At 43.6% G+C, this 25,931-nt stretch overlaps 2 protein-coding genes across 2 annotated transcripts in view; both read right to left on the bottom strand.

Moving 5' to 3' along the window:
• Positions 1–5: 5 nt before the first annotated feature.
• LOC138593843 (putative protein MSS51 homolog, mitochondrial) lies at positions 6–11,961 on the bottom strand. Its single transcript, XM_069664926.1, has 6 exons — positions 11,804–11,961; positions 11,527–11,676; positions 9,070–9,194; positions 8,228–8,791; positions 1,543–1,636; positions 6–956 (listed from the first exon to the last, which is right to left on the bottom strand). The coding sequence occupies exons 1-6, from the start codon at positions 11,959–11,961 to the stop codon at positions 749–751; spliced, it is 1,299 nt and encodes a 432-aa protein (XP_069521027.1). The 3' UTR covers positions 6–748.
• A 3,460-nt stretch (positions 11,962–15,421) lies between these two features.
• capn15 (calpain 15) overlaps positions 15,422–25,931 on the bottom strand; it is a 46,194-nt gene continuing 35,684 nt past the window's right edge. Inside the window, exons 8-12 of the mRNA XM_069664996.1 lie at positions 24,029–24,190; positions 23,706–23,941; positions 22,061–22,230; positions 20,198–20,376; positions 15,422–18,074 (exon numbers count right to left, since the gene is read on the bottom strand). Of these exons, the coding sequence (XP_069521097.1) occupies positions 17,897–18,074; positions 20,198–20,376; positions 22,061–22,230; positions 23,706–23,941; positions 24,029–24,190 (925 nt within the window). The 3' untranslated portion in view covers positions 15,422–17,896. The remainder of the gene's footprint in view (positions 18,075–20,197; positions 20,377–22,060; positions 22,231–23,705; positions 23,942–24,028; positions 24,191–25,931) is intronic.

Here is a 25,931-nt window from a genome sequence, read left to right as displayed (position 1 = left end):
GTTTTGTTTAAAATAATTAGATTGTCTCTTTGAAAAAAATGGGTTAGTTTGTAATGCGCCATGTCTCTTAAAATAAGGCTATAAATGTTTTGACCCGAGGGCTGAAATGTATGAACGTATCAACAAGGAAAGAAGGCATATTATCCATTATTTGAAATGTTTATAAAAGGAGTGTAATAGGTTCAGCAAAAATGCTAAAATTTGTAGTAAAGGAATTAGCAGAGGCACTGCACAAAAAGTAAAAATAAGCTGTATTTTAATCAAATGTCGGCTCTGTGGCAGTAGCATGGTAGTTACATTAGTATGCATACAATCTCATCATGCATTTAATGTGAGAGTTGGAAATAGTGTCGCTGCAGACCAATTACCGTGAACCGTCAAATGATGAAAGAACTAATTATGGTCTCATTACACATGTACACCCATGACCCTTCATATCCAGCAACCATGACACCTCGGGGCACCTACAGAGTGCAAAGCTTTGTTCCCGACTTGCCCTCAGGTGCCATCATGCTAAATAACAAGCTTTGAGTGATTTCTGTATCCTGGCTCATTAATTGACAGTTTCAGGAATGAAAAGATGGCATTTTGCAAGGAGTGAAGGTGTTTTACTAGTGTGAAAATACACACTAGAGAGTGTTAGCTACTGCATCCATATCAGGGAGTCGTGTGTCCATCTTGTAAGCCTACAGGAAGTCCCCCAAGAACACCAGGAAGTCCTACATTTTTTATTTTGAAAACCACTTCTTCAAATTAAAGGACCGGGCTCCTCTGAGTCTCCTAGAGGCAACAGTCCTTGGAAGTAGACGTAGTGAGAGTTGCAGTAGACGGGGGTGGTGTTGGGGCTGGACTGGACCTGCTCTGGTTTCTGTGAGGTGAATGGATGGGGTCCGCTGTCCTTGATGTGCATCTCCAACTCCTGCAGGATCTTGAGTGAGCACTTGAGCTCCATCTCGCTGCGGAGACAAAGAGAGTTTAAGCATTAATTAACAAATTCACTTTTTGTCCTCAGACTGAGGCGAGATGAAACACATGCTCAGAGACGTATTTTTAACATCCACCCACAAGAAAACAGTTTGGACACTGCTATATCATCGAGTTACAGCCCACAGGGGGAGTTTTCTGTTAGCGCCTGCAGCAGAAGAAATAATTTTCTTCTTCAACTTGGCCTTTGTACAAACAGTAAAGTGATATTTGCCACCAGAGGGAAGGAGTGTGGAGAGTGAAAGAAGAGGTGCGATCTGGGTTGTGGGCAGCAATAACTGCATTGAGACTGTGGACTGAGGTGATGGGGTCAGGGAGGTGAGGAGTAGGAAGACCAAACCTGATACGTGTCCACAATTGTTCCACAGAATGGGGCAGGGTTTAATATACTATATAACATCATGTTATTACAGATCTTTTTCAAGGACTTCTGGATAGGAGATGGTATAAGTTGAATTAATGAGTCCCTCTGGCTCAAAGAACTAAAATATATCTTAAAGGGTAATGAATCTTATTATCCGACTGAGAATATTTTAGGTTTACTGTATTGTGACTCACCTGAACATAGTGAAGAAGGAAGGGACGTTATAATCTCTGAGAAGCAGGAGGGTGGGCAGCCAACCTTCTATCAGACCCTGGTTAGCATGAAACCCTGTGATAAAAACACATAAAAACAGCATGTTAATTAAATCATAAAGTGAACATTAACTTGAAGTTTTGTTTAGGATCTCGTACCCACCCATAGGCTTCAAGGCTTAAATACTTCTCTGCAACATTCTAATACATCTTCCTGACTAAACATACAAGGTTATACAAGACTCAAGAGCCAAGCCCTGCTAACAACATGCTAGTGACATGCTAGCAGCGCTTTAGGGCTTATTGCTAACTTTGGCTGGATAGATGGCTGGTTGGATGGATGGATGTTAGGATGGCGGCATGGATGATAGACGGCTGGCTGGCTGGCTGGCTGGCTGGCTGGCTGGCTGGATGGATGGATGGATGGCTGGATGGATGGTAGATGGATGGATGGATGGCTGGATGGATGGTAGATGGATGGATGGATGGATGGATGGATGATAGACGGCTGGCTAGCTGGCTGGATGGATGGATGGATGGATGGCTGGATGGATGGATGGATGGTAGATGGATGGATGGATGGCTGGATGGATGGTAGATGGATGGATGGATGGATGGATGGATGGATGGATGATAGACGGCTGGCTAGCTGGCTGGATGGATGGATGGATGGATGGCTGGATGGATGGTAGATGGATGGATGGATGGATGATAGACGGCTGGCTAGCTGGCTGGATGGATGGATGGCTGGATGGATGGTAGATGGATGGATGGATGGATGGATGGATGGATGGATGGATGGATGGCTGACTGGCTGGCTGGCTGGCTGGATGGATGAATGGATGATAGCTGGCTGGCTGACCAGATGGAAGGATGGATGGATGGATGGATGGATGGATGGATTGATGGATGGACGGACGGATGGCTGGGCGGATGGATGGATAAATGAATGGATGGCTGCATGGATGGATAGCTGGCTGGCTGGCTGGCTGGCTGGCTGGATGGATGGACGGACGGATGGCTAGATGGATGGATGGATGAATGATGGAATGATGGAGTACTTCAATAATCCCCGAGGGTAAATTAGAAGCGTGTAATGAAATGAAATGATTACCATGATAACATGCTCACAAGGTCTGTTTACAATGTACAACATGTTAGCATGCTTACATTTCACTAAACACAAAGCCCAATGCAGACTAAATGTTTGCAGATATTTAATCATAAAATAAAGCCTTGGACAAATTGAAATTCTGACCTGTTGACAGTGCTAAATAAAATGTTTGAGATCAGGAAAGTAATCCAGTTAATTCCAGGAAGAGCATGAATGGCTGCAATGAATGCTAAGGCTAACATATGCCATTAATCACAGTAAGAATTTAACTGAAATAAAACCTTTAATTAAGAATGAGCCTTCTTCCAACATGCATTCATAACTGGACAAGTCAGATAAATGACACTGGCAGTAAAAAGCCCTCACTGAGCTCTCTGTTTCTCACCATTCAGGTGTTTGCAGTGAGTGACAGAGGAATTAGACGGGCCTTTTTCCACAGTGACGGGAGGATCGAACAGCTTACGCTTGATCAGTCTCCAGCTGCTCACGTCGCTCTCTTTAGGAGCTAGCTTTCCTTCTGGCCCTGTATCTGACATTATCAACCTGACCCCATTACAGAACTTAAGCTAGACTGAAGACAACTTAACTCGCACCAGAGCAGCTGAATGTTCGGACGATCTCAAACAAAGATAAAGAGAAACCGGTGCACCAGTTTGGCTAGATCTATGCTAGGTTGGGTACATAATCCTGCGGCATATTAACTGACAGATGTTACTTTCTCTGATTCCTGACAGTGGTTTATATCAGTCGCATGTTTTCTGAGCAGCAGGGTAGTGTGGCGACAACTCGACCTTCAACCAGATGACTGAGGTTCAAGCTACCATAGCAGCAAATACAGTAAATCCACCAAGCTTTAGTGTCCTTCAGTGAGACAAAAGCAGGAGAGCAGCAGACAGAGCTTTTCCCTGCGCTAATCAACAAAGTGTCACATTAATAGTCCATCCAAGAGATTAAATTTTAGCCTCAGTTGTTCTGGTGGTTTGTATACATGTTGCGAGTTTGTTTGTGGGGTTCGTTGTGTGCCACAGAGGCAGAAAGCTGTGAGGGCCTGTGGTACTGGCACACAGATGGTATCATGTTATCTGTCGCCTGCCACATCTTCCCAGAGAACTCCTGCTGCAGAAAGAAGGGGATTTTGACTTAAATAATGCATGCCGTGATACTACCACCATCCCCGAGGTTACACTTCTCATCATGATAAAACATTTAACAGCGTTTAGGAGAGACCTTTAGGGGATAAGGTGACAGAGAGACATTATAGTCTGTGTGGTAATGACTGTGATAATTGCCTGGCTCCAGTGCAAAATTTTGGCCATATGGTGGATCAAGATGGCAGCAATGTTGATGGACTTACTTTGTTTCCTGGTGTGAATAAATATGTTTTAGAAATGATTATTTCCTGGTGCCACACAACAACAAACTCTATCTTCGTATGGATGACATTGCTTGGCCCGTATCCATTTCCTTCGTGACAGCTGACAGTTGACTTAGCACTCCCTCTCTTATTCTCTGAGGTCCATATTCAAACTGCAGCCTTTTTCCTTTGACATACCACTCAGGGTGCAAAGCTCAACTGCTGTTATATTGTCATACTGCTTCATGTCAGATTCAAAGTCATAGAGAATCTGACAAGAAGGAAACTTTACAGTGCTTCCCAATTCATCAGCAACTGTAAACACAATGAACAAAGAAATCTGAAGGGACAGCTGGTTTTATTTAAGGAAAAACATTTGATGTTACATTTGATCTGACAAAAGCTAACCTTAGCAGTCAACCACTTCCTAGCTATCATTACCCTTTGATGAGCTGACTTTAGCTTAACTGCTAGCTCCCGAATTTCCCCCCTGGGGATCAATAAAGGATTATCTTATCTTATCTTAACTTTATGTTACCGTTCAGCTTGGAAGTGGTTAAATGCTAACATTGTTGTCTTTTGTTGTTTGACTTGAATTATAAATATCCAGATTTTAACTCTCTGTGTCTTTATTAAGATTACATAAAATTATAACGACTTGTCAGTCTCACATTTTTTATACAGCTAACACCTGAACACAGAAGTATGAAATTATAACAACATCTGAGCCTCCCACGCTGTGCGCGAGGTCAGAGGTAAATGGTGACCGTGTGAATATGGTAAATGTCTTTTTTTACTGCTCTCCAGCACCCTTTGCCTCTCTCGTTCTCTTTCTGTGAATTTCCTTTATTATTCTTTCCTTACTTTAGCTAGCTAGCTTTGTATTAGCCAACTAACCTTACCGTTTAATGAATTAGCTAGGAAGTGGCTAAATGCTAACGTAAGCTGTAGTCGAACTGTAGCTAATGGTTGATCGAATATGTTGTTTACCTTGAAATGTCTTTTCAGATAATATAAAATATTAAGAATTTTTACTATTCCCTTCATTTAAACAACTAACAACCTTGATCACATTTTAACAGCATCTGACTTCCCACCCTGCGTGAAAACGTCAGAGAAAAATGCGGGAATTTACTCTCTCTCTGTGACTTTCGTTTATTATTCCTTTTGCCATGTTTCCTGCTCCACTAACCATTAAACTGTGTCATAATACGATGGAGTATTAGAGCCACATTGAGGGGGGGGGGAAATCTCTAAGATTTCAAGAATAAAGTAATAATATTACAAGAATAAAGTTGTAATTTTACGAGAAAAAAAGTTGTAATATTAGGAGAATAAAGTCAGAATTTTAGGCTATGGTTAGCCTGTATCTTATTTTGAAGGGTAAGACTAAGATCACGAGTCATTTTCAAGTAAAATCACTTTTTTATCATAGTTATGACAAAGTGGTGCTGATGTCCCGAAAGATTAAGTATTTCGTATTTGTAAAACTTATACTAATGTAGTGATATATAGCTTCTTATTCTCGTAATATTACGACTTTATTCTCATATTTTACAACTTTATCCACGTAATACTACAACTGTTTTTAGCTTGAGTGTCTATATGTTTAGCTAGCTCCTTACCGTTTAATAAATTAGCTACAGTGGTTAGATGCTAATGTTAGCTGTTCTCTTACTGTAGCTAAAGAGTTATCAAAATATTGTTTGATTTGTAACATGGCCCAAGGTTCCTCCAGAGCCATCCAAGTCTTTTTTAACTGCTTTCTAGAACCGTTTTCCTCCCTAATTCTCTCTCTCTCTCTCTGTGGCTTTCCTTTATTATTCCTTACATCATGCTTCCTACTCCCCTGCTGCTTAAACAGTGTCATAATGCAGCGCCCTTTGCGGTATTCAAAGCAGCCAGGCACGCAGCTGTTTATTTATATTAGATAGCTATCGTTACCGTTTAATGACTTAGCTAGGAGGTGGTTCAATGCTAACATTAGCTGCTGTCTAACTGTAGCTAAGAGGTTTTTCAAATATGTTGTTTTACTGTGAAATATGGCCAAAGGTTCTTCCAGATTTCCACTATCCATGTCTTTCCCAACATTTATACAACTTACAACCTGGACCACGGTATGACAACATTATAACAGCATCTGAGCTTCCCATCCTGCACGTGAGGTCAGAGGAAAACGGCCGTCTCGTGAAATGTCTTTTTTTATGCTTATTTTTACTGCCTGTCCTCCCTCATTCTCTTCCTCTTTGTGACTTTCAAACACCTTCCTATAATATTCCTTTCGTCATGCTTCCTGCTCCCCAATCACTTAAACAGTGTCATAATGCAGCGCTCTGCCAGCTTTGCGGCATGAAACGCAGCCAGGCACTCAGGCAGTTTACCCTCAGGATGACTGATTCCTGTATATTTAGCTCCAATGGAGCCTGCAGCGATAACCGAGCCCGGGGTTATTGGTCCGGGTGGGCTGGGGGCTTTACTGCTGCTTTGCAGGTTAAAGGGTCAAAGAAGTGATTCAGTGCGAGAGCTTGGGAGGGTGTAGGGTTATAGAGCAGCTTTAATGAGGTGGTTGTCAGTGAGAGTGGACGAAGGAAAGACAGAAGCTGTCAACATGTTATTTGTCATCAAGTGGAGAAATATTTCAAACAGTGATTAGTTTGCGGAAGTTTTATTAATAATTCAGAGAGAATTAAATCCACTAAACTGTGAGATTGTTTTAAGTCTGTGATTGTGAATGCTTGTAGCTAATGTTTGTTAGAGTGAAGCTGGAGAAACTGAGACCCCCTTCCAGAAGACCAGCTTGCTGACATTATGCTGAGTCCAGCGATCAGAAGCCAAACTCTCTTCCAGCTGCCCCCATTAATCACCCCAATCCCCCCCAAAAGCCTGGCGCTAATGAATAGGCCAGATCTCAGAGTTATACGTCTCCAACCTGCTCTGCTCTCTCAAAGAGCTAATTGTCAAATGAGCATAAAGGGAGACAAGTCACCGGTCCTCCAAGACAGCTGACCACTTAAGCTGAGCGGTTTCTATTTATAGCTGCAACAATCATTATGTTCTTCACTGGTTGATTTAAGAGCGTTTTGAGGGGAAAGTTGCCTTTCTACAGAAGACGAGAAGAGCTGTGCTTGCAATCATGTTTTTTATTGTCGTTATCTCAATATGATGAGTTAACTACTTCTTGACCTTGAGATAACACCGATCAATTTCTCTTAAATAGTGGCTGTATAAAAGAGGGGGTATTATGCTGTCTCACATTTTAAGACATATATATAATGTTACAATGTTGGATGTCCAGACTAAAGGTGGGTGAAGTTTCAAATCTGTAGGTAAAAGTATGTTGGAGTAATCCCCTGCTAGAGAAGTCTCTCAGTCTGCAGGCGGCACGCTTGCTTTCAGACAGACTTCGCCAGACGCTTCACTTTGTGATGTCACAAAGTGGAGGAACTCTATTTTTGGGCATCTGCCCGAGACACAGCAGAACTTCCTGCCGAGTGGGCTTGTAGTGTGCGGGGTTTCTTAAAGGGAAAGAGCTGACTGAGTTGTTTCAGGCAGATGCTGTATGAGGGCCTGCACAGAGCACCAGTGTGAGAAAAACAGAGTTTTTTTTTACTGTAAATTATGCTAAGCTACTCCACAGGTATCACAAAGGGAAATATGAAGCTTGAAATAAGCATGATACCTGAGCTTTAATCTTGCTTTCTCGAGCAAACAAAGGCAGATTTCTCAGATTTATCACAAGAACATAAATTAAGTTTCATCAAATTCAGGATATGATGATGGCAAACTCAAAACAAGATGTCTGGCTCATTTGAACACCTGATTTCAGACTTAAAATTTTTTATCAAGACTTTAGGTGAGGATGATTCATCAGTGATAAAAGTACAGTTTGATGGGTTGATCCATATTGGGTACAACTCGATCTGACATTTACAGCATAAATAAGTTGCTACAGTTGCCAAGATGACATCTATGCATACTGGTGTGTCACTCTTGATCTATGAGAAAAATATAAGTAATAATTGGTGATAAGGATCTTTTCCCATAATGAAATACTTTACTTATGACTCGATAAAAGGATTTTAAAAAATGAAGAATGGCCTTTGTGTGCCTCCGTACCTTTCAACTAAACCTTCACACAAAGAATCACATCTCCTACTTTTTATTCTATTCGTGTTTGTCATGGTGTTGTAAGTACATACCAGGGTGAAATCCAACCACCAGGTCCGGCTTGGCTGCTTCCTCTTTGTCCAGCACGTCCTCCCAGAACTGGTGGTAGAGGCCCTTGTAGGCGCTGATGTAGACCCTCTGCTTGGGGCCGAAAGCAGTGAGAGGAGGCCTCATGATGGGGCCGTCCACCACCTCTGGTCCCACCATGACTATCTCGATACCCTGATGTCCGGGGAACATGTTGTTCAGTTCATCATAGTCGGTCAGTCTGGCTCCCATCGTCTCATTGTGAGACGCTCCTGCTATGTGAACAGTGATCGGTTTAGCGTGCGGGTCAAGGCCAAAGTGCTGCATGGCCATCCCAACTGTGAGAACTCGAGACAGGAACTCGCTCTGAATCCGCCATAACGATTCTTTAAGATCAGAGTCATCCGGCCTTGGCCTGCTGGCGTTCTTCCAAAGGTTAGCCATGTTGGCACCTAAAAGGATGGCATCCAGATGTGGCGTGAGGTCCCCCTGCATGGGAAGCCAGTCGTCCCAGTTCTTCACCTCAGCAGGGGACTTTGACCAGTTTTGTGTTGGCAATGGGAGGTCTCCTACGTGGGTGGGAGAACACTGATTGATTAATAAGACCACACAAAATAGTGTTGATTCTGCCTGACAGTGTTACATGGTGTTTGCAAAGCAATCAGAGAGATTCAAAGGCTGAGGAACTTCAATCAAAATATCAAAAAGATATCCGTTTTGGGCTGAGGCTTTTTATATCAGTAGTATGCTTTCAAATACGCCATCTCATTAATGTGATCATGACCATTCTGTGAACTCAAACATTCAGGTATTTTAATTAAAGCTGCATCGCTGTTAAGTTTCTCACCAGTGAACATCAGCCACTCCACCAGTCTGTCAATGGCCACCAGACGCAGCATTTTGCAGACCTTTTTATGCTGAGGCCAGTCCTTTTTCTGACAGTCCTTGGTGCAGTAGTACACATTCAAGCATCTGTGGGAGAAAGATGGAAAAGTAAGGCAAAGCACACAGGCACTGTATTTGATAAAGTTCTATAGTCTCCACTTTGAATCACTAAGCCACACTGTTTTTAATTCAAAAGTCTCCGATGCTTCTTCACCTGAAATCAGCTATTACAAGGGATTGCACAGTTCCTCAAGAGGAAATTCTAATGACTTGAATAAGTTCTGGTGATCCTCTGACATATCACCTAGCGCCATCATTAAGTCAAAATTTATTTTTGCCAAACACACTTCCTTACAACACTGTTTCTGGGAGAGTTAGCAAATATTAGCACGCTAACACATAAAAAAAAAGATATTCAACATAATAAACGCCTGTCAAACATCAACAAGCTAGCACTGTCATTGTGAGCATATTGGCATGCTAACGTCAGCATTAGCCCCGAATCGTTGTGAGCATATTGGCAACCTAACGTTAGCATTAGCCCCAAATCATTGTGAGCATATTGGCAACCTAACATTAGCATTAGCCCAAACTGTTGTCAGTATGTTAGCATGCTAATGTCAGCATTAGCCCAAATCGTTGTGATCGTATTGGCATGCTAACCTTAGCATTAGCCCAAATTGTTGTCAGTATATTAGCATGCTAATGTCAGCATTAGCCCAAATCGTTGTGAGCATATTGGCAACCTAACGTTAGCATTAGCCAAAATTGTAGTCAGTATATTAGCATGCTAATGTCAGCATTAGCCCAAATCGTTGTGAGCGTATTGGCATGCTAACGTTAGCATTAGCCCAAATTGTTGTCAGTATATTAGCATGCTAATGTCAGCATTAGCCCAAATCGTTGTGAGCGTATTGGCATGCTAACGTTAGCATTAGCCCAAATTGTTGTCAGTATATTAGCATGCTAATGTCAGCATTAGCCCAAATCGTTGTGAGCGTATTGGCATGCTAACATTAGCCCAAAGCACATGGAGACATTTTATTCTAAATGGAATAAAGTTCGGGGGAACATTTCTAACTAATAGATTTAATCTGGAAGAGCTGCCTGTAGCTAAACACTGAACATGAGTGAAATACTATCAATGAAGTATGCATCACTGCTATGAATTCCCCAACCAGCTGCGGACTAAAAGAAAATTCTTCAACTTGCTTTAGTTGTGCTGTATAACATAATCTCTGTATTATGAGAGGATTAGCTAGACTTGTCTGACTGGACATAAATAGCATCTTAAATTTATACAGAATTATTATTCTGTTGCATATTCATGACACTGAGGATGAATATTGTCCTGTTGTAGATGAAAGCTGGCAATAAAGCTAGAATGTCTGACTGATTATCCAACCTCAGTGTGCGGACGTGGGCTTCTGTTGTCAAACCGTTTAGGCGGTGAGGTAGTGTGTAGGATTACAGGTCTGACAGTTAGTGCCATGGGAGACATTATTAGAGGCGCCCACATTTAAATAAAAATCATTTATCATTCATAATTTTCTGCTGTAGCACACTTTGGGCGTTCTAATCCTCCAGAAAAGACAGAGAAGGTAAAAAAAAACATAGCTGCCTTTGATATAGGAAGTATAAAAGACTACGTTAGCTTTAAAAGAAAAAAAAAAGATGTACTGAATTACAATGAGAATGAAAAAGGTGATGGAATGTGACAACCAACCCCAACACGCTGCTGGACTGTTTGTGGCCATTCTCAGATGTCAAAGGTTATAAGAGTTTCACTTGTCAGCAGTTCTGCTTTGTCTCTGCTGCTACTGGTAACTTTTCTTAGAGAAGCACTGGCAGCTGGGAATTTTTATGGGAATGCACATGCAAGAAAGCGTGTGTGTGTGTGTTCGTGTGTGTGTGAGAGAATCAGAGTGTAAGGAAGAGCCAGAGGGGAAAAAATTAGGCGCACTTGTGCATCGGCTGCAAACTCCACTCAACTCCTTATTCTCAGTACACTCTTTGAAACACACTCTATTCTGTGACATTATAAAACTGTATTAAACTTTTCTGATTAAGCTGCAGAGTTTCAGAGAGATGAATCACAGTCAGGGGCCTTTGCTATATTTGCCACTGGCTAATGTCCACCTCTTGGTGTCCTAGAATTCTGCCACTGATACAACAGCAACTGGTAATGCTTCACACATGACAGCTATTGGGCAGCAATGTCGCAGCAGCGTCCGGGTGATAATGGAGCTAACCAGAGAGCGGTTTAGGTTTCTGTCGCCTAAAATCTTCTCATTGTCATCAATGATTAATGTTAATCTGAGTTAATGCGAGAATATTGCCAATCATTCATCATCTATCACCCACATAACCGAGCTCATTGGTTGTTTCTGAAGTCAGTCACTTGAGGCTTTGCACTCACTTGACACAGCGCTTCAGCGTCTGTCCCTCGGTGAGATGCTCGGGGAGTTTGTTGCAGCTGGTGCAGAACTTAAAGGTCTCCTCCATCTTCTGGAACAACTCTTTGTAGTTACGGAACGAGATTCCTTTAGCCTGTCCTTCGAGAGCAGCCCTAAAAGAATCAGACCAATGAAGGGCTGAGTTGCATCTACTTGAAATAATATAAGCAGTTCTTTATACAACACATGCCCAATAACACGACTGTTAAAACTAGCTGATTAACAGTTTGTAGTGTTTACCTGTATTCTCCGTAGTCCTTCATGTTCAGCTTGTCGAGAATCACCTTGGAGAGCCCAGGCACGTTGGAGTCCATCGAGAAGAAGCCAGAGCGGTCAGAAAAGACGCTGTCATTTCCTGGAGCGTAGGACTGTGGGAGCGCTGGGATCTGGGACGCCATTTTGTGGCCTGTGGAGAGATACCAAGCATAAAAAACCACTTAATGTTATATAAGACTATACCGATTCAACACCTATACCCTATATATTCATTACTAAGAACAGCTCAAGCCCTTTATGGATGTAATATGATTGCTATCATTGTTGTGTGTCCTAGCTTAGCACACTGCAGGAATCCAAACCTAAAAACAAGCTAGAGCAACTAGAAACAAGCTAGGCAAACAATTTCACGCGCAGCTCCTACTGATGTCATGTGTCGAAGAGCGCTGAAGAAACCGTGATTTTTTTTCAGTTCTAGTCTTGAATTATCCTAACTTAAAATAAAAATAATAAATCCATAAAACGTGTGATTGGAAAACACTGCTAGCTTAAACTTTGCTAGCTTAGACTAACGTTACACTCTTTCTGCTAATAGCATGTTTTTTGGCTAGCATGACATGATAATATATCTGAAATTAGTTCTTCTTTGCCTCTCAAACACAACAGTTGCCTTTGGCAGACATACTATATTTTAATATGTAATTATAGCTACTGTTTAGAAGTAGAAGAAACAAGTCGGTGTTTGTTTCTTATAAGCGAACTTGATACTGCATAAAGAAAAGTATTGGAGGCATTTCCGACACATCCCTCGAAGATTAAGACCTTTGTAAGGTAGGGGGCATGTGTTTAAAGTTTACCTACTGATCATAACATGAAATTATTTAATAATTGCCTTTTTGATAACATTTTAAGATTTGTAAATTCGTGTTATACAGTTTTATAAAATGCTATAAAGCATTTGCTGTAGGTACCTATCACTCAAACGGACCTTGATCTTATTTCATCCTTTCACCTTTTCTAATTTTGACGTTTTAAAACATAAAATCCTGGTTTTCAAGTCTGTGTGTGTTGTGTTGTTACTGACTGATACAAAGCAGAGTCAGGGGTATGTTAGAGACAGTAACCCCCCTCTCATTCCTCCAAACCAGGTCAGACTGACAAATGAGGAGAAGCAGGGCTGGAAATGTGGATGAAGGACACACAGTCCTAAGCCTCTCTGAGCTATCTGTACTATGCGCCCCGACGACCAAGAAAAGCACGGCCGCTCTGACACACACACACACACAACAAAGATTTAACCTGCTATGAGGAGACTCCAGACGGGGCTTGAAATGCAACCCTTGATAATGCATCACGGCTGCCAGGAGGCACAAAAGCTATTTCAGAACCAATGATAACACCTTAAAGTTATACACGAATACACAAAACCATTTCTAGTTTGACTTTTTCAATGATAGAAGATTTATACCTAACAATAGTGAAGCCTTAGCAGGATAGATGGCATACTTTCACTACATGTCAACACATTACAGCATTAAACCCGGGATTTCTAAAACCCTCTCCTGCACACGCTCTTTGGCCCTGATGACCGAGGATCACCGAAATGTCACACAAGCTTTAAATTGCATCATCATGCCCCTACGTATGACAGAAATCATCCCACTCCTCACAACCCCTTTTGCGACACTTACATGTCACATGATATATTTACTTGGGGAAAAATGAGAGGGGAGTGAAATGTGATCGTCACGAGCGCGCGCGCACACACACACACACACACACACACACACACCACTTGCTCTGTAGCTAAAATGACTCCTATAATCTTTCTTTAGATTTTACTGGAAGCTAACAACCAATAATTTGTCATTTTTAATCATGCACAAATCATTTATTTTTTACCTTTTTAACATATATTACTGTCTCTAAAGTGCAGCTGTATTTAACCTGGCCTTAATCACTCCTCACAGCCTCAAACCTTCAAAATAAAAGCCTTACTTTATCACACTGAGCCACCCCTTTCCACTCTTATGTGAAAACATCTTTCCCTCCACTTTTAGCGACTCTGAATCTTTTCAATTTTACACCAAGTGTTGCTGGGAAATGATTTAGCCTTATCATGTCTGCAGACTAAAAGTGAAAGGCCTATATCTAATTAGTTCCCTCATATCTACAGAGCAGCAGAGAAGGAACGGGGTTGGAAGTGAACAGATTTCCCAGGAGAGGGCAGGTTTTTGACACTGTTAAGTTTCTAGCATGCTAAGTCCTTCCACTAGCATTATCACATTTTCACCCAGCCTGTCATGCACTTAGAAGAGCTGGGTGTCGCAACACCAAGACATGGAGGGATATTTTAACAGCCGTACCTTTGGTTCCAGGCGAGCAGAGCAGAGTGCCTTCTAGATGATTCTCTTGCTTCTCAGGGCAGGATAAGAAGAAGGTGATTGACAGCTCCTGATGCAGGAGTCCTCCACCGTGTCTCTGCTGGAGTCAGAGCCAGAGTGGTAGGGAGAAAGGCCCAGGGGGAGGTGGGATAGTTTAAGGTTACGGGGGACTGCTGGGTGGAGCTGGATGGGTCAGGGAGGGGGGTTTGCCTGGGAGGAGGAAGACAGGATGGACGTACATTTTTAGAAAATGAAGGGTGGGCTGGAGTGAGGGGAGAAACAGGAAGTAGACACATAAACATGACTATATGATATCAGAGGAATATACAGTATTTTGTCTGCTTGGAGGAGGGCTGTGAAGAGATGTGAGGAGGCACTTCACAGGCTGGGAAATGAGGCGCAAAGAGGACTGACTGATTACAACATCAGGAAGTGGATCTTCACGATGGTGCAGTAAACAAGTGAAAAACACTTCTGATATGTAAATATATTGTTCTTCCATGAGAGTTTGTTTTTACATTGAAACATTTGCAGCTTGAAAGCTTTTGCATTCTTAAAGTACAACAGGAGAGGTCGTTTCCATGAGTCACAAACTAAGAAGACTTTTGTTCCTAATAAATGAACAGTCCTATGTAGATAATGCATGCAGAAGTTATGTTTGCAATAATCTCTATTTACATGGACATGGATTTCCGGGATGGCAAGTGTTCTGGTTTCAGTTGGAACTACGCTTGTGGTCCAAGTAGTATTGACCAATCACGTATCAGCAGGCTGCAGCGTATGCAGGAAAAACCATGTGGAGAGCAAAAGCAAGCGGAACGTAATGCGCCGTAATGACACCCTGGCTCCCATCAGCTGATGATTTAGCTTCTTATTAATCTCTATAAACAGACATCTGCATGCTAACAGCTAACAATCTGTTCTAGACCAAAAATTCAACTTGAGATGAATTCCCCTGACGCTGTGGGACGAAAGCCGTTCAGCGTTCGGATTTCCCGACTTCTTTGAATGCATCTTCTCCCCTTTGAGGACAGACCTAGCAAAGCTTAAATTTTACTTTTTTACAAATTTGCATCATGATGTTGACATTTCGGCAAACTTAAGAGCCGTTAATTAAAGTAAATCATAAGAAAAATTTATCGCTAACCGCTGGCTACATGTCCAGGCATGTTCACCGTTGTCCCCAGAGGCTATGTCATCGTCAGACTATAGCGATGGGATCCGAGATTGTCCTCGTAATAATGACAGAAACTTCCTCTTAATTTAAAAAAATTTATTTGGTCCATCGGAACCTGAGATTGAAAATTAAACATACATATTTTTGTACACATATACTCATATCCCCCCCAGAAAAGATCAATAAAATATATATCACATTCATCAGAGTTCCTTTTTTTCAGCATAAGGTTTCATTTTTTTCTGCTATCATACTTTCATTTCTTTTTACAATTTTTAAAAGGGTTAATTTTTTTATTCTTAGTCTTTTGTGAGGCTTAAGTTCGCCGTCTGTACAATTTACAAGTAAGGAAGGAAGGAACCAGACAAAGGAGAAGGAGAGAGAGAAGAAGGCGCTGCGTGTGAATGACCGGCTTCTTTCTCTGGCTGCAGCTTCTTCAAACAGCAGGGGGCGCCGGTGACGCACAGAAGAGTCACCACCACAGCTTCACAGAAGAGGAGAAGGTTCACAGGACGCCAGAAAAGAGCCAAAATGTTGTGACAAAAAAAATAAACAAGGTATAAAAAATCTCATGTAAATGTAAAGTGATCCAGCAGTGGCTGAACTTTGAGGTGCCTCGTCATTGCAGGTGTTTCAGTGCAGGTTCGCTTCTTCCGTCTCACATTCGACAACAATCATCAGACAACAGGCCTGCAAATCACTTACACAAATAAATTAGACGCATGCGCTCACGCAGACGTCTGAAAGTGGTCGTTACACGTTTATGTTTCTTTGGAGAACATATGTACAGAGTGAGTAAGACTGTGAGAACAGAAGGGACAACGCGTGTGAGATGATGCATGTTTAACTCAAGGACGCTGAGCTTTTAGTCCTGCACTGAATCATCTCAGTGTTTGGACTCAGATCTTGACATGAAAAAATCAGCACTAGTACAAACAGATCCTAAGTAAATCAGGAGTAATGGCTTTTGACACAGGAGAGTTTAAAAAAACAAGAAGCTAATGGGGCCCAAAAGAGGACCTGCGTGAAAACAGCTGGAGGCATCCATCCTTTGAAACAACTGCGAGGCAGCTAAACCACTTTCTGTGTCACAGCACGTCTCAGGGGTCCCTTCTTTCTCTTGTTCGCTGTGCACGCAGTCTGACTAAACGCTAATTTGTTATTACACGAGGATACCGTGCTGTCGCTAATGTGCTGTCTGCGTATTCTTGAGGGAGGACGGCCCAGATGCTCGCGCCGCACCCAAGCAAACAACAAACAGTCCCTGACCTCTCAAAGTAAAGTCTGCAGCTCCTCTTAAGAGCTCCCCTATGGCAGAGTGACTGTTCAAACAGCCACCGGCTCCTCTAGTACGCTAAACCAGCGACGGTTGACGTGTGAGGAACACACAAACACTCACTGACCTTCAAGTACCACAAACAAGAGTGCAAGATGCGGCGTTAATACACTCTTTATAACGTCTAGAGGGGCGACGTGGCTACCAAAGTGTGAATTTATGAGGATATAAAGTGAGCTGTGTGAGTAAAGGCAGCGTGCCGCGCCTGAGGGGGAAACCACAAACCTGGTCGAGTAATGACTCGCCTCCAGCGGTTAGACCCCAAACTGAGGCTGAGTGAGAATGAATTAAAGCAAGTGAGAGACTGCAAAAGCAGGTGGAGCGAATGTTTCTCTGCAGGGAAGGAAAATCCGCAATTGAATGTTGGTCTATCGAAGCGCACGGGTGGGAATTCTCTATTATGTGCCAGTATTTCTCAAAGAGAGCACTGCGCTCTACTTCGCCCCGTGGCTAGTAAATGTTTACGAACAACAGTGAAGCAGAAATACGCTACTCCAGCCTTCATGTCTAGCTTGACTCCAGCGTGCTTTACATGTCCTGGGTTTGGTCCTGAGCTAGAGAGAGGGCGCTACAGCACTGTGCTGATGATGGAGAAACAGTACAATATGAATGATGGCTTTTTCTATGACCTCAAAAACACAAATATGGACAAGACGGCAAAAAGAGTCGAGTATAAAACGAGTAAGACCGATGTGTATGTTCTGAATTTAAAAAAACATTTGAGGAAAAACTAGACGTTGGCTCATTGAGTACCGAGATAAACTCCCCCTGAAGTCTCCTGCTTTGTAAGCTGTACGTGTGGACAATGACGGGTTTAAGTGTCTGATCGTTGCAGGTGATTGGCTCAAAGGTTGTGGGCCGGAAAATGGCTCAGTAGTTACGGCACTCCACCCTGACTCTCTGACAATCTGTTCCACGTACAGCGCTAGTACCAAAAATGTTTAAGTAGTCTGTTCTGCCTGCTCGCAGCCCCGCTTCCCTTATTTCATCCGGACATGGCACATCCACTTGGCAAGGGAGAGACCTCGCAGGGCTGGATGAAAACTTTATGGAGCATCAGGAGAAATACTTCCCACAATGCTTTACATTCAGGTGTGTGTTCATCCATCTCTCTGTGTATTTCCAGGGCTGCACACCTGTCGCCCTCCCTCGCCTGGTTTTTCCAGTGGTCTGACACTTCATTGGACTAAAGTCTGCGTGTGTGAAAAAGTGGGCGGTGGTCATAGCGGCCTGGGTCTGTGCAGGCCGTCAATGTCCGGGGTGAGCTGGGGGCTGTGGGTGGCCTTGGTGGGGGTCCAGTCTCCCAGCGAGGCCTGGGCTGCTTTACGGTGAGCCAGGCGGTGGGTGATGGAGAAGCCGGCGTTTCCTTCCAGCTGGGAGAGCACCACCAGCACCTGCCTGCAGGGGGGGGCAGAGAGCAAAACAATGCTTATATAGTTTACTATTATAAAGTGTTAGGCCTTTCTAGCTGCATTGAAGGCAGATCAGCTCACATTCAGAGCCATGTATTGTGGCCCTCCCCAGCATTTTTTGGATTCTCTTCTCATCTATGAAAGTTGAAATACAGCCCTTTTTATTCTTTTTTTTTTTTAACTTTTGACTTTATTAGATATGACAGCTTAAGAGAGACAGGAAATATGGGGAGTAAAGAATGGAGGATTACATGCACCAAATGATCGGCGGACTGGGAGTCGAGTAGGGCTGTCAGCCAATATTCTAAATTCGAATATATAAACGAATTATAATAAAAAACAGACATTCGGATATTAAAATTCGATATGAATAAAATCAGCACTGGCACTCGCACACATTCTCTTGGTTACGGAGCGTCTTTGAATGCATCACAATGTCATTTTATACATTAATAATTAGCTTAGCTGAAACAAGCTAATACGACAGCCGTGAGGCGTGTGCTAATGATGGCGGAGAATTCAAATCCCAGCCCGGTCGGAGAGAGACGGAGAGATTCTCACTCCAAGCAGGTGCTGATTAAAAAAAAAGGCATGTTTATGGTTAAATAAATATACCTGTCAGAGCACAGCTCGCTCGAAGCGCTGAACGTCCATTCGATCGTAACCTTATTATTTTATGTGTTTGTTTTGCAAGGTGTAGGTGCTCTTAAAAGGCATGTTTTTGGGGTTTTTTTTTTAATGCCTTTATTTTAGAGAGAGAGAGGACAGTGGATAGTGGCGAAAATGGGGGAAGAGAGAGTGGGGATGACTAGCGGAGGACTCGAGCCTCTGCATATGGTCGGCGATTTAACTGCTGAGCTAAACCGGCGCCCAAAAAGCATGTTTATGTTTAAATACATAAATCTTTGCAAGTACGTTTTTCTCGTTGTATTGATACGCCCTCTTGTGGACATATTGCGCAATAATAAATATTCGAATAGTTCGAACCTTTGTGTTTTTTAGAAGGAATTATTAAATGTCATTTTTGGCTAATTTTGAAAAGAAAAATTATGAAAACATCGCTCTAAACTTTGGAATACAGAGCTACTAAATAAACAGTTATCTATAGAGAGAACCAGAAACAGGCCACTGTGTCTGTTGTAGGCTACTCCCTTTTAGACTACTGAAATAAAGTAACTATAACTATATTTTATAAATAATAAAATAACTTCCCCCGCTCCTCCTCCCTCCCTAATCATTTGTGTACAGTCCCTAAGTGTTGCACAGATCTTGGACCTGTTTCTTACTTTGTCAGCAAAATAAAAGCTCAGATTTGCGGAACAAAAGGTGATTAATCAGCACTTTAGAGCAGCATGTTTTCTGACTCAGTCTATTTTAGAACCAGATTAGGCAAAATTGTGACAGCAAATGAGGAAATGAGAAAAAATCACACTTCTGTCGTCTTAAGCATCTGATTACCTCGTTGCGAAGTCCTTCCCCCAGTGAGCTGATTGTATAACAGCGAGCAAGAACACTAACAAACAAGGCTGTTGTTTTTACAAAGTGAACTGACATAATGGTCGTGAACCATGAGGGAAAATAACATTATAAATTGCTCGTGCATGGTGACACTTAATGTGGGACATAACTTAAAGGTGATTGGGTGGTAAAAACGTGCTGTATGTTATACGTCTGGGAAGCGCTCATACAGAAGATATCCAACGAAGCAGAATAGAGAAAAACTAATGCTGAGGTAACGGCTCCTCTGTGCTGCAGGTGTGGAAGAACCGGCAGTATTTTTAGGTCTTAAAAGCGTTTGCTTTAATGGGCAGAGAAAATTGGGGCCTAACAGAGACAAAGGCAGCTATAATTGAGCTGAGACTAGCGTACGGTAGATTATTAAGAAATATGGAGCGCTAATCCTCCGGGATAACTCTGTTTATATTCTCTAAGTGTGTTTATGTGTGCAGATATAATCTCCTAAATGCACCTGTACCAAATGTCCCCAGAGCATTTAATCCATCACTTGTTATCTATTTAGGTTATTGCTTCTAGCGTTACATAAAGCTAGAGATGCGTGTGTGTGTGTTTGGAGGAGAGCGAGAATAAGGTGCGCATGTGTGTGTGTACCTGTGCAAAGGCGGCACGCTGTCGATGGTCTTCAGGCTTCCCCGTGTGGACACCACGTTGAAGCTGTCAGTGCAGTCGCAGGAGACGTGGAGGTAGTATTTGGGGTGGCGGTTCTCCACCACCACGATGAGCCCCGCCCAGCCGTGGGTCAGGTAGTAGCAGGTCATGCCCTCGCGGCCCTGAGAGGACACACACAGACAAACACAGTTAAGAGGTGGCGAGTCAGGACGCTCATTACAGAGTTTTATTGCTATTGTAAAATGCATTTTAGTTTGGCGGTGTGGTCTTTGGATCTTTGATACTTCAGGACTATTTTAATAATGAAATCAATGACCGTCAATCCTCTCTCCCTCCTTCCCTCCTCTTCCCGTCTATTGATGTTTCAATTCCTTCTTTCCAACCAATAGGCTTGAGGATTGAATAAGAGCCATAAAGTGCGTGCGCATGATGGCTGCCACGCGTTTCCTGCGTCTGTTTGGAGCGTCGGCTGCACATCCTCAAAAATTACCTCTACGTGTACGCGAGATGTTTGCACATGAACTGTAGGGGCAGTGTAGAGGGGATGTGACAGGGTCAACACAGCAGCAGGGACAACAAGGGCAGAAAGTTCTGAAGACAGGCTGATGTCGATGCTACAGCGACAAACATGCCTGTCAAAATAGCTCGCTGCCGTCCGTGCACGGAGTAAATTGTTGGAGAAACGGAGTGGGGGCGGTGCAGACGGTGTGTCCTGTCCACCCAACACACATAAGCTGCTGCTTTTTCTGCCGTGATCTCAGAGTGAACATCATAGCAACGTCCTCAAGTGTCGCCATGTCTGTTGTTTACATCCCGCACATATGGTAGTTGCATAAGGCCGAACACAAGGTTTAAAAGCAACAATATATTTCAGTGCTCAACTGTTACGTGTAACACGACAAAGGTGTGCAAACTACTGCCGACACTGGCCCTGAAAAAGACCTTTTCAATGAGTGAGGTTACTGTAAAGTGTCGTGTAGAGGTAGAGGTTGTGTATGAGGATGAAATTAGTGCTAAATTTATCACTCAACCTTCTATTTGTGTGCTTTAAGCCAACCTCATATTTGCAAAGTGTTTGTAGAGAGGGAAACTTCTGTCTAAAGACGTGTTTGGCTGATAATATCTTGTGGCTGCATTGCATTCTGGTCCGTTGAGGCTACTATCTGCACAGAGACTGAAAAAACGGAAGCCTTGCTCTTTTAATGTACCGCAGATAAAAACATGCATGAGCTCTTGTTTCATCACTTAGGACCGCTCAGGTTATTTATTAATACGTCTTCTTAACCACAGCGTTCAAACTGTGCTCTTCATGTTGTGTCAGCCGCTCACTCCCGAGCGCTCGGACCACCTACTCGGAGCCGCGTGTTCCTGGAGAGCTGAAAGACTTTAACAAAGATGATCTCAAGTGTTTAAAAAGCTCCATCATCCTCTAAAATACCAGCCACTTCCATGGAGCGCTGTTCAGGAGAGCCAGAATAATTTGCTTCCTTGTGGGTGTGAGTGTGTGTGTGTGTGTGTGTGTGTGTAGGAGAGATAATGTACCCTGCACGTACTCTCATGTGTAAAAGCAGAATGGGATTCGGGACTCTGCTGAGGAAATCTTAAGTGTTATCTCAAAGTGGCTTACAGAGCTGCAAGCGTCCTCCGGCTTCACAAGCAGATATAATATATTCAGAGATGAACAAACTGAGTGTGTGTGTGTGTGTGTGTGTGTGTGAGAGAGAGACAGGGTGATGTGAGGGCAGACGCAGCAGTGAAAGTGTAGAGTGAGGAAGCAATAACAGATATATAACACGAGGTTGGGTTGGTTTATTGCTCTCCTCCTCTCAGAGTTAAGTGGCTCACCTCGTGTCTTTCGCCTTTGTTTTCTGTCAGGAGGATGATGGCGTCGGCCAGCGTGGTGGCGGTCGCCTCCACCTGCTCCACCATCACCTGTCTGGAGCTGTAGATGGCCAGGATGTAGCCGGGGAAGTCCTGGCTGGGCCGTCGTGCCGCTCCGCTTGTCGGGCTTGAGACTGGAAAGAAGACATGAGATATTTCAGAATAAAAACTAACAACTGAAAGCTTCTGGAAACTCGGCTTGAGTTAGTAAAAGTACATTCATGATATCAAAGTGAGCGAAACTAAACATTCATAATGATCAGCAGACCTAGATAAAAACAGCTGTTTGGATCGTTTATCATCTCTTATTTTGCCAACCACATTTTGATTGACAGCTCTCTGGATCTGCACAAAACATTAGGGCACGTGACACTTTGGTAGCGCAGTCGTAGACAGTATGTACAAGTCTTCTGAGTCACACTGAGAGGAGGAGGAAGAACCCTGACACCTGAAACTAACAATGTACCAGTTAGCATAGACAGGCAACGTTTACCCAGAAGCCCCTATTTGTTCTCAATGAAGAATATGAGGAGAAAGAGAAGGAGACGGAGAAGGAGGAGAAGAAGGAGAAGGAGACGGAGAAGAAGGGGGGAGGAATGAGAAGGAGACGGAGAAGGAGGAGAAGAATGAGAAGGAGAGGGAGAAGGAGGAGAAGAGCAAGAAGGAGAAAGAGGAGGAGAAGGAGAAGAACAAGAAGAAATGGAGGAGAAGAAGAAGGAGAACAGTAAGAAGGAGAAGAAGAAGGAGAAGAGTAAGAAGGAGAAGGAGAAGAAGGAGAAGGAGGAGAAGGAGGAGAAGGAGGAGGAGGAGAAGAACAAGTATAAGGAGAAGGAGAAGAATAAGGAGAAGGAGAAGAAAAAGGAGGAGGAGAAAAAGAAAAGGAGAAGGAGGAGAGGGAGAAAAAGAAGGAGGAGAAAGAGAATAACAAGAAGGAGAAGAAGAACAAGAAGAAGAAGGAGAAAAAAAATACAAACATGCTACACACATAGGCCTGAAATACACACCTGCACAAATACGAGCCTCTGGACATGCATTAATGGAGGTGTGTGAGAGGGCTGCACATGGACATGCGCCCCGAGCAGTTGGGGGATTCGGTGCCTTGCTCAAGGACACCTCCACAGTGCCCAGGAAAAAGGAACTGGCACCTCTCCAGCTACTAGTCCCAATTTCAATGCTCGGTCCGTAGTGGGACCGGCCACCCTCCCGTTCCAAGTCCCGACAGACTGAGCTACCATCTTCCCCAAAGTGCTATATGACGGCTCTGTAGCGTTAGCTAGTGCTGCATTAGCAGGAATTAAACTCAATCTGTCACCACTCAACACCTGCTGCCAAAAATAGATCACCTGCACGCATCAAACTTTTGCAGCCAAGACATAAACAACCAGGATGCCCCTGCCTGCATTGCTACTATTCTTGTCCTTGACTGGTGGAATTAATGCAGAATTTTCAGAATGAAAGCTTAACTACGCAGAGCTCAAACCAAATATCAGCAGCAGCACAAGACTCTTACGTACATAGTTATAAGGTTAATGTGGATTATGGATTCTTTAAGAGTCACCTGGGGGGAGACAAAAAGCCCTGCTTGTCATCATCATATCTGAACACTTACTGGGCGTGGGTGGTCCTCCCGTCCCGCTGACGTTCATCTGCCAGTGGTTGAAGGCGCAGCAGACCACAGCGTACTCGCCCGGCTCCAGCATCACATCACAGCCCACAAACTTCTTCACCGCCCGCTTGCTGTGCGCCAACAAGCGGCCCAGAGTCAGCTTGTTGCCGCTGCCGAAGGAGGCGCGGAACACCATGATGCAGAGGTCGAGGAGGTGGCTGTCGGCCGTGTCCGAACGCCTGGAGGGAAGATGAACGGGTTAGTGTGGGTAGCAGTAAAAACGCATGGGGAGGTTAGAACGAAGACGGCGATCCGGTCGTGTTTACCTGCTTCCCTCCTGGAAGAGCGCAAACTCCAGCGCCGTCCGCTCCAGCACGGTGAGGGCTGTGACGGTGACCGGCCCGCTCGCCTTGCTGGGGAAGCAGCCCTGCAGACGCACTTCCTGCCAGTCGGAGTGGATCTTACAGATGTCCACAGAGTCGAAGTACCTGTGAGAGGAGAGGAGAGAAGATTCTTCTTTAGCTCATATTTGGCTTCAAGGAAGAAACAATTTGACCCGCTGTTCCCCACGCTGTCATGAGAGAAGCCTTTCTGTCTGCATCACAAGCAGCTCTTTAACATTAGCTTAGCCTCGGAGGCTGCTGCTGTACAAACACCATTTACCTTCCTAACATATCAGACCTCTTTCTTCAAAGCCCTGGAGAGGCGTTCTCCTCCTCGCTCTCAGGCTGTTTCATCACTTCCTAACCTCGCTCTGACATCTGTCTCACATCGTGCTTTGGTCTTCTCGACAATCAGGAGGAAGAGAGCGGAAGGACCGCTGAAGTTTTACAGTACACTGTGATCCCTAGCGGTAAATCATCCTGCTGCTGTCTTGTCATTTTGTTCTGAAATGTTTCTAATAATCGACATCAGTCCTGTTTGTCTGCTTTGTGCATGAGTCAGTGTAAGTGCCTTGATGAGGCCGGCCGCGTTCTCTCGCTCACGCAGGCTGCAGGTTTGTCATAAAGCAGAAAGAGGAGATTATTTTCTGTCAGAGGAAGCGATAAACAGTCAGAAGACAGATGGGATCCTCAGCAGGAACAAATACATTTTTCAGGTTTGAGTCGTGCAGGAGAACGGCCACATTATTGATCCTCGTCGACTTAATGCAACTCTGATTTTGTTAGACACGAGGACATAAATTAGACGCAGACACACTTGATTCATTTCAGGCGACTGTAGTTACCTGGAGGACTTTGTGATCATTGATCAGATGTATTGCTGGCAATAAGAACAAACCTTTTCAATGCAGGTGTGGTCCTGACATTGTTTTGATTAGCTGTCTCACATTATAGTTTGGTCTGTCATACTTTAAACCCTCCCAGGCCACAGCTCCCCCTGCATGCTTCAGATCACTTTCAGTTTCTCTTCTAATCAAACATGGCTGCGGCTGAAAAGTCCTTTTCTGCTCTCGAGGATCTCTGACTGAGTCAAATGACCCGGGAGAAGTAAAGTGGCAGCAGTAATAAGACCTGTTCGAACCCCTCTAAATGCTAAGGAAAGGATCTTCAATGCTTCCTTTCTGGTCTCCTTTTACCCAAGTAAACATTGGATCATTCTTCACACAAGGAAAGGAGATAAAAGCAGCCCATAATGCCTCGCTGCAACAACATTTAAAGCGCAGCACCAGCCGGTCGTTCAGGAAAACAAACAATCAACATGCCTACAGTGAATGAATTAAACATTAAGGGTCCTTTCACACCTGACAGCTTTGGTCCGGACTTTTGGACTTAACTCTGAGCGGTTCGTTTGGACAGGTGAGAACACGCATTCGAACTCTGGTGCGGACGAAACTACCGGACAATGATCCGCCATGTAAGACGGGACTCGTTTCCAAATGAACCACGGTCCGGTTCGATTCAGGTGAGAACATAATCAGACTGAAAGTAGGACCTGATATAGGAAGCAAACCAAGAAACGGGTGCTGACGCTTGCAGAGACGCCACGAAGCCAGTCAGCAAGATGAGGAGAGGACAGACGGGGGCGTGCAACGAAGACATAGGAATATTGGCTGACCAAACAATTTCACAAATGCTTGTCGAACGCACAAAAACACGGAGGAGAGTGGAAGTGATCGATCTGTGGAACGATGTCAGTTAAAAGTAAAAAGAAAGTCAGACAACATTAAAGCCTGTGATCGTGTTTAAGTGTGATTGAGGAGTGTGCTCTCTCCCTCTCACGTGGAAA

Source organism: Semicossyphus pulcher, unplaced genomic scaffold (genome assembly GCF_022749685.1).
Source record: "Semicossyphus pulcher isolate SPU_LCO1_2020_fin unplaced genomic scaffold, fSemPul1.0.p SCAF_16, whole genome shotgun sequence".
NCBI classification, from domain to species: domain Eukaryota; kingdom Metazoa; phylum Chordata; class Actinopteri; order Labriformes; family Labridae; genus Semicossyphus; species Semicossyphus pulcher.
The sequence above is the reverse complement of the archived record's forward strand: the minus strand, read 5'-3'. Positions and strand labels throughout refer to the sequence as shown.

What these genes read in the sequence shown, in the direction of transcription:
- LOC138593843 (XM_069664926.1), bottom strand. Translation starts at nt 11,961, where the DNA reads ATGGCGTCCCAGATCCCAGCGCTCCCACAGTCCTACGCTCCAGGAAAT. An exon ending in AAGGACTACGGAGAATACAG is followed by an intron (nt 11,677 to 11,803) that starts GTAAACACTACA and finishes TGATTCTTTTAG; the next exon opens with GGCTGCTCTCGAAGGACAGG. An exon ending in ACGCTGAAGCGCTGTGTCAA is followed by an intron (nt 9,195 to 11,526) that starts GTGAGTGCAAAG and finishes TTTCTCCCACAG; the next exon opens with ATGCTTGAATGTGTACTACT.